This window comes from Cervus canadensis, chromosome 24 (assembly GCF_019320065.1).
Source record: "Cervus canadensis isolate Bull #8, Minnesota chromosome 24, ASM1932006v1, whole genome shotgun sequence".
NCBI classification, from domain to species: Eukaryota; Metazoa; Chordata; class Mammalia; order Artiodactyla; family Cervidae; genus Cervus; species Cervus canadensis.
Window position 1 is genome coordinate 48,097,798 of NC_057409.1, and position 15,655 is coordinate 48,113,452.

A 15,655-nucleotide genomic window follows, 5' to 3' on the forward strand; every position below is an offset into this window, starting at 1 on the left:
GTTCATCTATACCAGACTGGTTTACTTAACTAATACCTCCTTGCAATGAAAAACAAGTCATACAAAAATGAAGATATCCAAAGAAGTGATCTCTAGGAGTGAATTCCAGGGTACATTGTCAAGTGGGGAGGAAAAAAAGGCATGGCATAAAAGAATCTGTTTATTTTTTACAAAGAGAAACACAGAGAGCATAAACGAAAACTAGTGAAAATGATTAATTACTATAGGATGTGGTTGCAGGTGAAGTGGAAGGGATAGAAATGAGGCTTTTTAAAAGTATAGACTTTTGAAACACATGTTTTATGTATTTAATAAAGTTAAATCAGAGCCAGTAAAATATTTGAAGGCGAGATCAAATGAGTGCTAAGTCACTTCAGTCGTGTCCAACTCTGTGATACTATGAACTTTAGCCTGCCAAGCTTCTCTGTCCATGGGATTCTCCAGGCAAGAATACTGGAGTGGATTGCCATGCGCTTCTCCAGGGGGTCTTCCCCACCCAGGGATTGAACCCACATTTCTTATGTCTCCTGTATAGGCAAACAGTTTCTTTACCACTAGCGCCACCTGGGAAGCCCACAGTCAAATGAGGCCGTGTATCAAATTGATAATATAAGCACACAGAATAAAGAATTCAGATAACTTTTGAACAGAGTGCTCCCTGTTTATGCTGAAATCATTGTGGGAAACTTTGTTGGGAAAGCAGATATTCGCACAGTTTGAAAGTATCACCCACAAATTCTTTGCTAATTATCAAAAGGGAAAAGACATTTTGCAGTCGAGAGTGCGAGCAGGCATCACCTTAGCCAAGTAATCAAGCCCCTTTTTTAAATTGTGGTAAAACACATTTAGCATTAAATTTACCATTTAAACTATTTTTAAGCATATGGTACTGTGACATTAAGTACATTCACATAGTTGTGCAGCCGTAACCACTATCCTTTTGCAGAACTGTTTCATCTTCCCAAACTGACGGTCTGTACCCATTGTAAGTAATTCCATTTGTATCATCCGGTAACGGACTAGCTTGATCTTATGTGTGTGCTGTGGAGATGGGATGCGAAGTGCATTTCAACTTTGGGATATTCTTGCCAAAATATTTAGCCTGAATCTGATAAGGAGGAAATAACCAGACAATGCCAGAATGCACTATATCGTATATGACTCCTGGCTTAGTCTCCAAAAATATCAATAATTTGAGAGATACCTACATACATACATAAAAGGCAGGAAGATTGTTCCAGATGATAAGAATCTAAAGAGAACAAAAGCAAAAAAAAAAAAAAAAGGATCTAAAGAGACGTGACAACTAAATGCTGTCAGAATCTTTGATTGAATCCTGGATTAAAAAAAAACAATTATAAAGCACATTTTTGGAGACAATTGAAATACACACTGTATGTTATACAAAATTATGGTATCTGTTAAATTTCTTGGGTATGATAGTTATAGTGTATGATGGTGTTGTGGTTATACGGGAGTCTGTCTTTGTTCTTAGAGGTGAAATCCATGATGTCTAACTTATTTCTAAATGGTTCTTTAAATAAATTAATAGACTAATTGTATTTCATTTATTACATATTATATGTCTTTTCATATATATGAAAAGGGGAGAGAAAGAAAGAGACATAGTAAAATAAGAATTTGGGGAAAAGGAGGCAATATACAATAAAATAAAATGCAACTACTATATTATTAAAAGAACTGTAGGTAATTAATGTGATAGTTTTGATAAATATGGATACTTTATAGTTTATGCTTTTACTCATTTTAGTCATCATATTTTAAACTAGATAGTCAAACTACATAAAATCTTTTCTTGAACTCTATTCCTTTGGTTCTTATGCTGTAGCATAAGATTTACATAGGTCTTTAATTCGGCAAGTAAAATTAAAACTGAATATGTCTTCAGAGATGCATTTTATGGAATTTGATTACATTGTTTATTTAGAGAGGGAATCTAGTTGTAAGATTTTAGATTCTTAAATAATACAATGTGGAAAGGTTTTTAAAAAGCATTTCTGATAGACTTCCTTCCATGCAGATTTAATAATACTACAACTTCAGATGGTGACTTGTTCCCTTAAAGAGCATTCTTGTCCTTGAGAGCAGAGATGCACAGAATAAAAATGAAGTCAACATTTGGTCAATGTGAGTATATTATCTGAGTCAACATGAATCCTTACGTTATTCTGTATTAAAATGTCTCTTTCAGGAGGTGAAATTGACTGTGTGGATAAGGATGGTAACACCCCTCTTCACGTGGCTGCAAGATACGGCCATGAGCTTTTGATTAACACCTTAATAACCAGCGGAGCTGACACAGCCAAGTAGGTTACAGCAAAGATACAGGGGATCAATTGCCGCATGTGGGGTACTGCCGAAGGGGCTCCGCCATGCTGCAGATAGATCCTGTTTATCCAGGTTAAGGTAGATCTGCGCTATTATGCTCAACACAGATTAAATTTGAACTAAATTAAGTGATTTTTAATGACAGTTGCAAGGAAGAACCAATTTTATTTTTCAGCTATATCAGAAAGAGGCCTATTTCAGTGGTTTTAATTAAGGGAACTTGAACTTTACTCCTAAATCTTTTTTAATATTCTTCTGTTTTTTCCAATGTGCAGTGTTAATTAAGCAGGAAAAATAAAGCATAATTGGGCAAACTCAGATTTTATTCAGAGTACCATTTTGCATATGTTAATAACCCATGTTTAATGATATGGTTATACTGTGCAATTGAGTAAATCTGCCACATAGGGAAGAGGGACCTGATTCATTTTGTACTTCAATTCAACAAGAATATGTGAAGCATCTATATGAATCCATTGCAATGTTGGGTGCTGTGGGAAATTTCAGATATACGTTACCTGGTTGGTACCTTCCGGGAGCTCATAATTTTGTTGGAGGCCCCAAATCCCCTTAAGACGAAGAACCATGCAAGATCATATTTAGCAAAGTTCAAAATGAAACAGAACTTTAATGGCAAAATATTTGGTGTAGACAATAATATGCCATAGGGTATAGACAGGAAGGTGGCCACAGTTTTGAAGGAGAAGGTGATTTTTAGGTGGACTTTGAAGGATGGGAGTTATGTGAATAGAGCAGAGAGTGGCAGACGTCCCGAGCAGGAAGGAAAGCAGGAGCAGATACAGCTCCCGCGGGGAGGGTGGCCTAGTGGGGTGGAAGTTGGCCTGGTGGGGTCTGCCAAAGGCTGCATTATATCATGGTGGGAGACCCAGCCTTTAGGGGGCACTGGCTGGGCTCCAGCTCAAGCTGCCTCATTTGTGAGCTGTGTGGCCTTGAGCTTGTTGCTCAACCTGTCTGCACATTGATTTCCTCATTTGGCAAATGGGAGTAATAATAGTATCTACCATAGGTTTGTTATGAGGTTTAAAGAACTTAATTACTAGTAAAGCTCTCCGGTATGTGTTAAGATCTGTGTGTGAGTTATCTAAATGCATCTGCTAAGGTATTCAACAAGATAATCCAACTTAATAGCTCTTTGAACAGTGCCTGGCTCATAGTAAGCTATCAGTAAATGCTAACTACTAATTATTAATTTATTATGTTATTATTTATTATTGCTTCATAATATCTAGCATGTTAGGGGAGTGGAAAGAGATGAGGTGGAAAGGCAGGAAGAACCACATTTCAGAGGACCTTGAACATCTTGCTGAGGAGTTGGATACCATTCTGAGGCATTCAGAAGTTGTTAAAGAATTATAACTATGTGTAGGGTAGGTTGTGTCTAATGATCCCGTTTGTGTGTAAGAAAGATCACTCTAATAGCAGTCCAGACAGACTGGAAGTGGTCCAGACTAGAAACACTTGGCAGCCTCTTGCGAATGTCCAGAGAAGAAATGCAGTTCTCAAGCTAAGGACAAGACTGAGGGTGGAGAGACGCTGGCACTGACAGATACTAACAGCAAGAACAGTGGGCTGTCTCAGAAGAGAAGGGAATCAGCTTCAAGTCACAGGACCTGTTTGACCGGAAGGTTGCAAATCTAAAGCGGCAGCTCAGTTTCCTGGAAAGAGCAGTGTTCTAGGATTTCGGAGCCATTCACCAGATTCTAGAGTTCCCAAGCAGGCCTTGACAACCCGAAGTCAAAGATCTTAAATGCTCAGTGTCAGTTAAGCAGAAATAAAGTGTTTAGGCACAAGCTATCTTCATGCTGTTCATATTTTCAGTGGTTTTTTCAGATTTGAGCTCATCTGAAAAAGAGTTTTTTTCAAAAAATTTGAACTTTATCCCTCATTTGAGGGATAAAGATAAATAAGGCTCAGTACTTAAAATTTCTGAAAAACCACATTTAACGCAGTAAGCACAAAGTCTATTTCCTTGAGATTATTTTGCCCTCAATTTGTACAAACTCAAACTATGTGGCAAAAATGCCTTAGGAATGACGTTGTTGGTCAAGTAACCTTTCTTTCTACTGACCGTACTGGGGACACTGGCCAGGGAAACATTGTCCCAGCTTCAAAGAGCCACATATGCTTCCTTCTGCCCCAGCTATCTGGGGTTAAGACATGCTTCCTTCAGTAACAGTGGTTCGTTAAGGCAACAACTGTGTGTGTGTGGGTGTGTGTGTGTTTGTGTGTGTGAGTGAGTGTGCATGTTGTGTGGGGAGGGAAGTCACCTAAAGAGAAAATATCCACGTGAAGGGACAGGAGAACTGATGATTGAATTTGCTAAAGGCTTGGGCTTCCCTGATAGCTCAGTTGGTAAAGAATCTGCCTGCAATGCAGGAGACCCCGGTTCGATTCCTGGGTCAGGGAGATCTGCTGGTGAAGGGATAGGCCGCCCACTCCAGCATTCTTAGGCTTACCTTGTGGCTCAGCTGGTAAAAATCTGCCTGTAGTGTGGGAGACCTGGGTTCGATCCCTGGGTTGGGAAGATCTCCTGGAGAAGGGAAAGGCTACCCACTCCAGTATTTTGGCCTGGAGAATTCCATGAACTGTATAGTCCATGGCGTCACAAAAAGTCGGACACGACTGAGCGACTTTCACTTTTCCCCAGAAAGTCACTGTTCTCTGGTCTCCTTGTGGATTTATCTAGGGTAGCTCATTAAAGAGAAGAAAAACAGGCCTTTCCTTCTATAAATAAGTGAACAAAAAAGAGCATTTATGAAAATAACCCATTTTAATTCATAAGCAATATGGCCAATGTATTTGTAAAGATCTCTTTATGACAAGTTTTATAGTCGTTACTTTCTGATGAATCTATTTGCATCTTATTTTCAGGCCTTGATTAAATATTCTTTGTTTTTCTTTTTTGTTTCTCTGAACTTTCAGTTTCTGCAGGGTGACTCGGTGCTTATGCAACTTCATGTGGTATCAAAGCCATTGGGTTTTTTCTTGTTTAACTTTGTTAGTTTTGGGGTGCTTGTCTCTAGGATATTTTAATTTGTATTCCATCTTATCAATTAAACTCTCACTGCTTTTTCTGCCTCAGTTGTAGCAGAATTGGTGGTATTATAGATTTCCAGGTGACTGATTCTGATATTCTTACATTCACTATCTGCTGATGGCTTGTTAAGTATCACCCACTGTCAGGTTCTGAGGTCACAGAGCTTGCTGCCAAGGAGTTTACAGCCTGTTGGAGTGGGGAACGCAAAAGTGAAAGTGTGAGTCACTCAGTCGTGTCCAACTCTTTGTGACCCCATGGACTGTAGCCCACGAGGCTCCTCTGTCCATGGAATCCTTCAGGCAAGAATACTGGATTGGATTGCACTTCCTTCTCCAGGGCAAGAATGAAATAGGCAGTGACAATCATGTGTGCTAAGTTTGATGGCAGAACAACTGTCAGGTGCCACTGGAGTACAGGAGAACATACATGGGATGTAGCAGGACCAGCAAAGCTTCCCAGAAGAGGGATGGTTAACTCGTAGGACAAGTAGCAATTAGTTATGTAACTGAAAGTCTTTCAGGTCCTAAGCATCTGCTTAGATTATTTTTATTAAAATGTTTGGATATGTATAAACATAAGACTAAATAGAGACTCCCTAGGCTTTTGACTCTCATATAGCAATAAATTTTTAAAAATCACAAAATGCACACAAAAAGAAACCCACAGCGTTCACCATAACTGCACAGGACAATAGTAACAAATGCTCATGAGTTCTTCCTTATGCTAGGCCCCACTCTGAGAGGTTACGTTTACTGTCACAACAACCCCTGGGGTAAGTGCTGTGATTATGGCCATCTTACAGGTGAAGTAAAGGAGGTTTAGGTCACAGAGCGGTGAGTGGAAATAGGACACCATCCTTGATCACCTGGATCTGGAGCCTCAGCTCCTAGGCAGGAGGCTTGCTGCCTCTCCATGTAATGGATGATGTGGTTGATACTCAGCATTTTGCTCGGAATTGTGGTCCTGGTGACTAAGATACTGAGTTTTTGGGATCCAGTACTTACCTATGGAAGTGGAGGTTTTGCAGTCACTTAAAGTGGTGGGCAGTGGACCTGTCACATGGCGCAGAAACCTTTACTCAAACTATTACCAGTTCTGTGCACACAGGAAGCTGACTGCGCTACATTATCATTGCCCTTCCTAGACTCAGACCTTTCATTTTCTATGAAGTCCACCTTTACTCTCACTGACACCTGCCAATTAAAGTGGTACTACACAGCACAGCTGTGATCCTGAGCATCATGCAAATGTCAGTGCTGAAATTTGGCAGAGGTGTGTGGTGATAAGGTGGCCTTTTAGATGCACTAACATATGCTTGCATGCCATCTATTTTAGATTCTCATCAAAAGGGAAAGACAATCTAAAATTGTAATAGAGAGTTCTTAAAAGCCCAAAGATATTCCGGCAACCCCTAGAGATGTAACGACTAGTTTGAGAAATACCATGAGAAGCAGAAGAATTTGAGTTGTAAGACTTTCAGGAGGAGGGCGTGCATGTGAAAACCCAGGGCTCTTCCAAGAGGAATGGACAGAAGTTCAAAGATCCTAAGAACACATCTAGGCTTTGTAGCCATGTTAGAGTATTTGGACTTTGATCCAAAAGCAACCCCTGAAAATGTCTGCAGGTTGTAAATAGCAGGGACCAGGCTTCTTTTTTGTCAGTCAGGCCAAGTGCCTGTAACTTAGTGGTGCATGATAAACAGTTGGAATGACATAGATTAAAATTAATAAGAGATTTATTTTATGGTTTGATCACTTGACTTGGGCTTCCCTGGTGGCTCAGATGTTAAAGCATCTGCCTGAAATGCAGGAGACCTGAGTTTGACCCCTGGGTCAGAAAGATCCCCTGGAGAAGGGAATGGCTACCCACTCCAGTGTTCTTGCCTGGAGAATCCCCATGGACAGAGGAGCCTGGTGGGCTACAGGTCCATGGGGTCACAAACAGTTGGACACAACTGAAATTACTAACATTGATAACTTGAATAAGTATCATAAAATCATTTGATGATCAAAAATCATCAGAGTTTTTGTCTCACCCACTTGGTGGGTGAAACTAAACCAATCCCACCTTTCCTGGGAGAGTTGAGAGGTGAGTATTATAAAGGATTTTTTAAAATGGGATGTAGTTGCTTTACACTGTTCTGTCACTTTCTGCTGTACAGTGAAGTGAATCACCCACATGTGAACATGTAGCACTTCCCTCTTGGCCCTCCCCCCCGGCCCCTTCCCTGATCCCCAGGCCCATCTGTCTAAGTCAGCCGGAGCACCAAGCTGGTCTCTCTGCACTGTACGGAGGTTCCCACTAGCTGTGTACTTCACACATGGTAATGAATATATGTCGGTCCCCTCTCAGCTGACCCCCCCCCACCTCCACATGTCCGTTCTCGACGTCTGCCTTTCTGTTCCTGCCCTGCAAGGAGGTTCATCTGTAAGAATTTTGAAACACAGAAAGACCAGAAATGCTATTGGTCACACTTCATTCTTGGCTTTTAAGGAAGTACAACCTTATTACAACCTCAAAACTCACAGACTGCTGATTATCCAGCTAAGCGACCCAGGGAACCATGGGTCAGATATCCTATTTAACACTTTATGTACATTATCTCAGTTAGTCCTTCCAATTGCTCTATAAGATTGACACCATTATTATCTTTATTTTCCAGGTGAGGGAGCCATTATGTACTTGCCAAAGTCCAAATAGCTAGCACATGGAAAAGTTAGGACTGAAACCCAAAGGTTCTCACCCCATCACCTTAACCACAGTGTTTTATTTAAGCATATGGCTTAAGGGAAGGTTCTAGAAAGGCGTGGATATGGAAAGGGACAGCCATGTCCTCCTGAGCCAAGGGGAAAACTTAAAAGAACTGATATTCTAATGGTGCAAAAGCCCTGTCCTCACCTCTGATGGCTCTCTGCAATTTATTCTGGCCTCATTTATTCTGAAATAACTGGGTAGGAGACCCCAGCTAACAGCTAAATTAGAAATAGCTAATACAAATGTGTTCCATTAATTTTATGACTGGTCAAATAAATGTAGCAGATTAACTGGAATTGGTCTTCCCTTTCCTGTAATTTATGCACTGTTAAGTTTAGTGTTATCTGACATCTTTATTTCTTGATCTTCCTTGATGTATACCTGATGAAGTCAGAGCGATGTTTCTCATTTGACTAGGACAGTCAAATCCTAAGTTTCCTGCTAAAGGTTTTAGGATCCTTTCTTTATAAGCAGTCTTATTTCATAACAATAAAGGAGAAATTTTATTTGTAATGCGTGAATCATTTCTGAAGTGATTCAGAAATTCTGAGTTCTATTTTTATTTTCTTGCCATCTTCACCTGATACTTAGTTTTTCTGTTTAAACTGGCACATCATATTTGTTTGAATTCATTTGTTTGAATACCAGTACTAGTACTTGAGTCTAAATTAATGTATTTCCTACATTGAGGTAGTGACTTTTTGTTAACTATGGAATATATCAAAGAGGATTTTTTTCATTTTTTAAAAAAAATTTATTGCAGTCGAGTTGATTTACCATGCTTTTGGTGTACAGCAGAGTGATTCAGTTGTATATATATTTTTCAGAATTTTTCCATTATAGGTTGAATATAGTTCCCTGTGCTATACAGTAGGTCCTTGTTGTTTATGTTTTTTAAAACTTATTTTTAACTGAAGGATGATCGGTTTACAGTACTGCGTTGGTTTCTGCCATACATCAGCATGAATCAACCATTGGTATACATATTTCCCTCCCTCCCAGGCCTCCCTCTCACCGGCCCTCCTCCCTACCCTGCCAGGTTGTCACAGAGCCCTGGTTTGAGTTCCCTGAGTCCAGCAGCCAATTCCCATTGCTTGTTTTACATATGGTAGTGTACATGTTTCCAGGCTACTCTCTCTCTTCGCCCCACCGTCACCTTCCCCCACCCAGCCGTGTCCATGAGTCTGTTCTCTGTGTCTGCATCTCCATTGCTGCCCTGCAGACAGGTTCATTGGGACCATCTTTCTAGATTCCGTATATATGCGTTAATATGCGATATTTGTTTCTCTCATTGATTTACTTCACTCTGTATAATAGGGTCTAGATTCATCCACCTCATTAGGACTGCCTCAAATGCATTCATTTTTATGGTTGAGTAATATTCCCTTGTATATATGTACCTCACCTTTTTATCTGTTCATTTGTTGATGGACATCTAGGTTGCTTCCATGTCCTAGCTATTGTAAATAGTGCTGCAATGAATATTGGAATACATGGGTCTTTTCAATTTTGGTTTCCTCAGGGCATATGCCTAGTAGTGGGATTGCTGGGTCATGTGGTAGTTTTATTCCTAGTTTTTTTTAAGGAATCTCCATACTGTCTTTGATAGTGGCTATATCAATTTACATTTCCCACCAACAGTGCAAGAGGGCTCCCTTTTTCTCCACACCTTCTTCAGCACTTATTGTTTGTGGGTTTTATCAAAGAGAATTTTTGCTAGGCCTTTTAGAGTTCTGCTTTGCTTGCCTTCTCAGTTTTATAAGTAGATGCAGAAAAAAAATGAAATTATTAGCTAATATAGAGTGTGGTGAATTATCTAAAGACAATGGGGTTAAATGTTAAGTTTGGCAAGAAGTATTAATAGTGAAGTTTATGGAATATGTTATAACACTGAGTCTATTAAACTTTTATACTTTTTATGTTTTTCTTAATTGTTTTATTATAGTTTGATACTATTTTCCCTAAGTCATTTGCTTGTATTGTTTAATATAAAGGTAACTATTTTATGTACCTATATAAACTATATCATAAATATTATGGGTATACTTATGTATGTATGTTGATATTATTAAAATATTTATATTCTTACACGCACATACACATACATATAAAGAATGAGGAAGACTCAAAGAAATCTTTAAAAATCCACTCCTTGATTTAGTCATGTTCTTACAGGAATTCACAATGATTCTAGAAAATGTTTTATCCATTTTCTTCTTGCAAGCATCCAGCAATGTTTAATCATAGATTTTTGCCTTAACTCCTCAAAACAGATAAAATGGTTAGGTAAAATCTTATTAGCTTTAAGTTCCATTTAGTAAAGACCTTTTAAAATAGGTTATACATAAAAAAAATTAGTATGTTTCATTGACATCAGAAGGGAACGATATAAATAGCACAAATAAAAAGCTTCTTTCCCATCCCCCAACTCCCTCTTCCTTTTCATAAGCATCAAGGTTGTCACTGATGCAATTGCTTTTCAGAAATTTTTTTTTGTAAATGATGAGAGAGGCAATTATAAGCAGTTCTCCTCCACAAGACACTGCCCGGAAGACGGGCAAATTGCATCCCTTGATGGATGCCAGCTATTATATACACTGGGTTGGAAATCTCCATATAGGGAAAGGAAAGTGAACAGAGGGAAGACCGAACAAAAACATCAATAAATAGAAGTTTTGATGAAAAGAGAGAGGTGGTTAATTGCTGGCAGACTCAGATTTTGCAGAACGCCAAATATGATGAATTATCTGTGAACATGTATATACTTTCACAAATTCATGCACATCATAGTAACTTTTCTATGTAGAAAATAAAATTCATGTATCTGAAGCTTAGCAAATTCAAGTCATATGTGTTTTTTATTCAATATAGAATGTGGAAATGGGCCACTTTGTGCCAGGGAAGAAACTTAGATGATTCATGCTGCAGATGTAAATATAGACAGCCTGTACTCCTTATGTTATGCTGTGGATTTAAAAAATCTCAAATACACTGTCTGAATGAAATGAGAGGTTACGAGACAAGATCACTAACATGCTTTTGAGTACACAGGAACTGCCTGCTGATGCTGTATGTTTTGAATTATGAGTCAGCACAGGACTTTGACTTTGGGTCCTTGTTTGAGGAGAAGTGATGGGCAGGAGGAGGAGGCTTTAATTCCAAGGGCAGAAAGCACTGCCGTCAGAAGCCTGCCTATCCCTCAGAGGAGTGTTCAGAGGCTGTGTTATGGTAGGGGTCAGTCTAAGAAGTCCTATTCTGGTTTTTTTCTGTACTATTCTTAGGGAAAATATGCTAGATTTATGAAATATATGTAAGGTTAAAGTTAACTATTTCGTGACTGGTTTTTTTATGTGGGTAAATGTGCAATATAAAAGGCTACCAGAAAGATGAAGTTTCACTTGTCAAAGGTTAACATTAGTTTTTATTCTCATCCAAAATTTTATTTCTAATAATACAGCCAGCACTAACTCTTAGCAAAGAGATAACACATAGTAGGTCAACAATAAATATTTGTTTATCAACTCAAGGAATAAAACAGGTTGCTTTTCAAAGTTGAGAGTTGGTCAGCTTCTTGTCTTGTTTTCTCCATCACTTAGCAAAGTATCTGATGGTTATAAAGTGTTGAATAGATGAACGAATGAATGTGAATAATACGTAAAATTGCTAAGCTGAAAGAATAAAAGAGAAATTAATTTTAAATGCTAAGAGTCACTGTTTATGTGAAATGTTTTCTTAAAAAATATATTTTTCTATTGTTATGGGATTTTTCACTGTGGTTTAAGTCCAGGATTTTATTATTTTAAAGTAGAGATGATTGCATAATTATTTCAGCCAGGAGACCCTAAGCAAGGTCTCATGGATTTAATTTTCATCAGAGACCTTCTAGAAAGGTCACCCCCTTCTGCGTGTATCAGGAGATCTATAATCGTGAGCTGCTCTGCTTTTTTCTTCCTCAGGTGTGGAATCCATAGCATGTTCCCCTTACATTTAGCTGCCCTCAATGCTCACTCTGACTGCTGCAGAAAGTTACTGTCCTCGGGTAAGTAACTCCATTACTGCAGATGACGCATAATGTGTCCTGTAAATGAGCCGTGTAGCTTCAGGTGTCTGGTCAGGGTGAGTGGCTGCCTGTGCTTCATGTCATTCATGATCTGATTGGCAGGATGAGCTGTGTCCACAGCTACCTGCATGTGACAGCTTCCAGCAGTTCGTGGTGTTGAAACTGTTTGAACGTCAGTATTCTGCCCTGGAGTGAGAGTCTTGTCTGTTTATCAAGTTAGAACTCCGATGATCCAGAGTGGGAGGCAGGCAGGGATGGCCATAGCTTATAGGAAGCTTGTCCTAGGAGGAGAAGACATCTTTGAGGCTTAAACTGGTGATGTAACATTTCATATTCTTCAACAAAAAAAAAGGCCAAATCCCCTACCTTTTAATAGTAGAAATGTTAAATTACCATCCCACTCCGTGGGCTCTGAAAAATCACTGTGGTTGATAACCCTCCAACTAGGTTTTATTTTTATTTTTTTAATGCGGGCCTATTTGGAACCAAGAAATTCTTTCTGGTTTGGAGCTTTGCTAATCTTTCTTAACAATGATTCTGCCAACCTCCATGTATTAAGAAGTTCCTGGCTTTCAAAGGTGATAGAGGTCTGCAAGGCAAAGATTGTTTATGAATTAATTCAACAGATATCCCAGAGGCTTTTTTTATTCCTTTAAGTTCTTTACTTACGGTTGATTCTGCTTTCACTGCTTTTGGCATGCTTAAAAATAACCCCTGCATGAAAGCACGTTTCCCAAATCTTACACCAACTGAAAGCTAATAATGCGCTTAAGAAAATCTCTCTTCTAGCATGTTGTGATTACTCCTTTGCTTTCCATGTTTTCTCCATGTGTTCTGTCTGCCTGTCTATTGCCCTACTTATCTCAAATTGGTTTCATAAATTTTTATCCTGGGATTGAAATATGGGGCTGCAGCTCACCCAGGGCTGAATGTGAAAATAAATTCTTCTTGACTTCACGGTTCTTCCTATAAAATTGCCAAGCTTGAGCAGTTACCATTCGTTTCCATGACAACCTCTTTCTGACTACAATGGCTTGCGTTCTGGTTTTTCTACTAACTGATTTTTCTGTCTCTGCAATGTTTCTTGTGGTTTGACTAGGACAAAAGTATAGCATAGTATCCTTGTTTAGTAATGAGCACGTGCTGTCTGCAGGCTTTGAAATAGACACCCCAGATAAATTTGGAAGAACGTGCCTTCATGCTGCTGCTGCAGGAGGGTGAGTAATCAGCAATTCTAGTTGTTTTCTCATGGCCTAATTATGAGTGCATCTTAATTGACCGAAGTCATCTGTGAATCAGAGGCAACTTCTTTAATAAAGTGGGTAAGAAGTGTTTCTACCAATACCAAATATTATACCTTGAATTTCCAGATTGCTCATGTGTTTGTTTTTCCAAAGAAGCATCATTAACCCATCTCATATAGGAAATATTTTTTCTCTTGTTTTCTTTTCTCTCTCTCTCTCTCTCTTTTTCTTCCTTATTTTAGATTGTAGGTCTGTAGCCTACAGAATATGTACCTACTTGGTACCTCTTCCACCAAAAGAAAGTAATTTGAGATTTGTTCCTAAATTTTTTGTCTTTTGTTACTAGAAGGAGAGTTAATGATCAAGGAAATCCAAGGTTGAGTTAATTCATGTTTCTTTAAAGACATTTTAGTCCTATTTCAAACTTAGTTTTAAGTTCTAATAATGATTAAATGTGAGCAAAAGTGAAGAAAACTCAAAGGATAAGCAAAGTAATTTAATCCTTGCCTGTTTTTTTAAGTTGTAAAGAGAATTTTTCATGAGATACTCTTTTTCATATCAGTGGTTAGGTTAAGACTCTGATCAATACATTGTTGATATATGACCATGCATTGACCAAACATGGCTCCCCTCAGATGGCCTCGTTTGGGTAAGGTGTTGGTTCTTAATCATTTTCTTAGTCTTTAGGGAACAGCAGTGCTCCATGTATAATCTGTGTATGACCAAAGGCATTACCTATTTAACAGAGGTGGATTGACTGTGAAGCTTTAGGGCCCCTTATTTGTACATGTCCATTCCAAAGTTTTGTATTTAGTTTTATTTTCATAATTTTGTTTTGTTTTTTTTTAAAAAGAACCTCCTTCTCCTCACCCCATCCCCCCAAATCATATGAGCTTCCTGATCCATACAACATGGATCTGTCTGCCTTTGATCCTTTGGCTTCATTCAGGAAGAGACAGGTATTTTACATCAATTGACATGTTATACCAACACATAATGCTCTCAAAAAGTTTTTCAGTTTTATGATTTAAGCAGTTAGTTCTCTGAGAAAGGTGACTGTAAAGGGTGGATATGGGGCAGGGACAGCCCAGCTTATACTTATCATTAATGAGATCATCTTTCTTATTTAAATGATAATAAAGTAGTAAATCCTAGGCCACTTCTTAGCATCCCAGGATTGGAACAATGATAGATGAATGTCTCATTTTATGCCCCCATTTTGAAAAATATCAGACCTGTACAGAAAGTGGCAACAAACCATTCTGGATTCATGTCTGAAACTCCTATTAGGATTAATATTTAGCTCTATGCCCTTCAATAGGAAAATTCACTTCAATGGGTCCTTTTCTCTCTACTAAACATGATTTATTGCTTCTGCAAATGACAAAGAAGCTGGAAGATCACTACGCTCCATTACATCATTTTCGGCCTTGGTTCTACACATTCATTTACCTAGATTACCAAGACAGGGAAATGCAGCTGGTTTATTTTCCGTTAAGGAGAGTCTGGGTCGAAAATGGTTATAGTGAATTCATTCTGCTGTGATAAAAGGTAATGCTCATCCATTCTGGCTCATTGTTTAAAAGTGACATGAAATTATTAGAGGTTTAAGGAGTTGTTTCATAAACTCTTGATGGTTTTGAAAGAGACTTTTAGGATAAATGATGAAACCATCACTGAAAGGTTTCATCATGTAATAGTCATTAAATTCTTTAGTCATGGAATTGAAAATGTCCCATCAAGCTCTTTAATGCATTGATATATTAGTTTTGAAAAAGGAATTGGAGGAACTTTAGATCCTTATGATATGGCATTACTCTAATGTGTTAGGTTATTTTTGTGTTAGCAGAATTTAAAGTTAGTGTCCTCATTTCATCTGTGCAGAAAAGAGCTCTTTCTGAAGACAACCCAGCAATTGACCTCTACCATCTTAACAATGCTTTCCCTGTCTTTCTAGTAATGTGGAATGTATAAAACTCTTGCAAAGCAGTGGAGCAGATTTCCATAAAAAGGACAAGTGTGGGAGGTATGTAAACAGGGAGCTCTGCTTCAAGTGCCTAAATAAAAGGCGTGGGGAGCAGTCCGTCTGGAAATCGTGTTATGTTGAAATGGTAAACAGGGAAGCTAGCTGGGGAGATTCCATCCTCAGAAGGAAATCCCTTTTTATAGCAAAGCCAGACACCAGCAAAG

General features: G+C 38.6%; 1 protein-coding gene across 3 annotated transcripts in view; it reads left to right on the forward strand.

The window, feature by feature from the left end:
- ANKRD44 (ankyrin repeat domain 44) overlaps positions 1-15,655 on the forward strand; it is a 306,281-nt gene that overhangs the window by 209,616 nt on the left and 81,010 nt on the right. For all 3 annotated transcript variants that reach the window (XM_043445412.1, XM_043445414.1, XM_043445413.1), the window contains exons 10-13: positions 2,213-2,327; positions 12,118-12,200; positions 13,375-13,438; positions 15,423-15,491. In XM_043445412.1, coding sequence (XP_043301347.1) covers positions 2,213-2,327; positions 12,118-12,200; positions 13,375-13,438; positions 15,423-15,491 — 331 coding nt within the window. The remainder of the gene's footprint in view (positions 1-2,212; positions 2,328-12,117; positions 12,201-13,374; positions 13,439-15,422; positions 15,492-15,655) is intronic.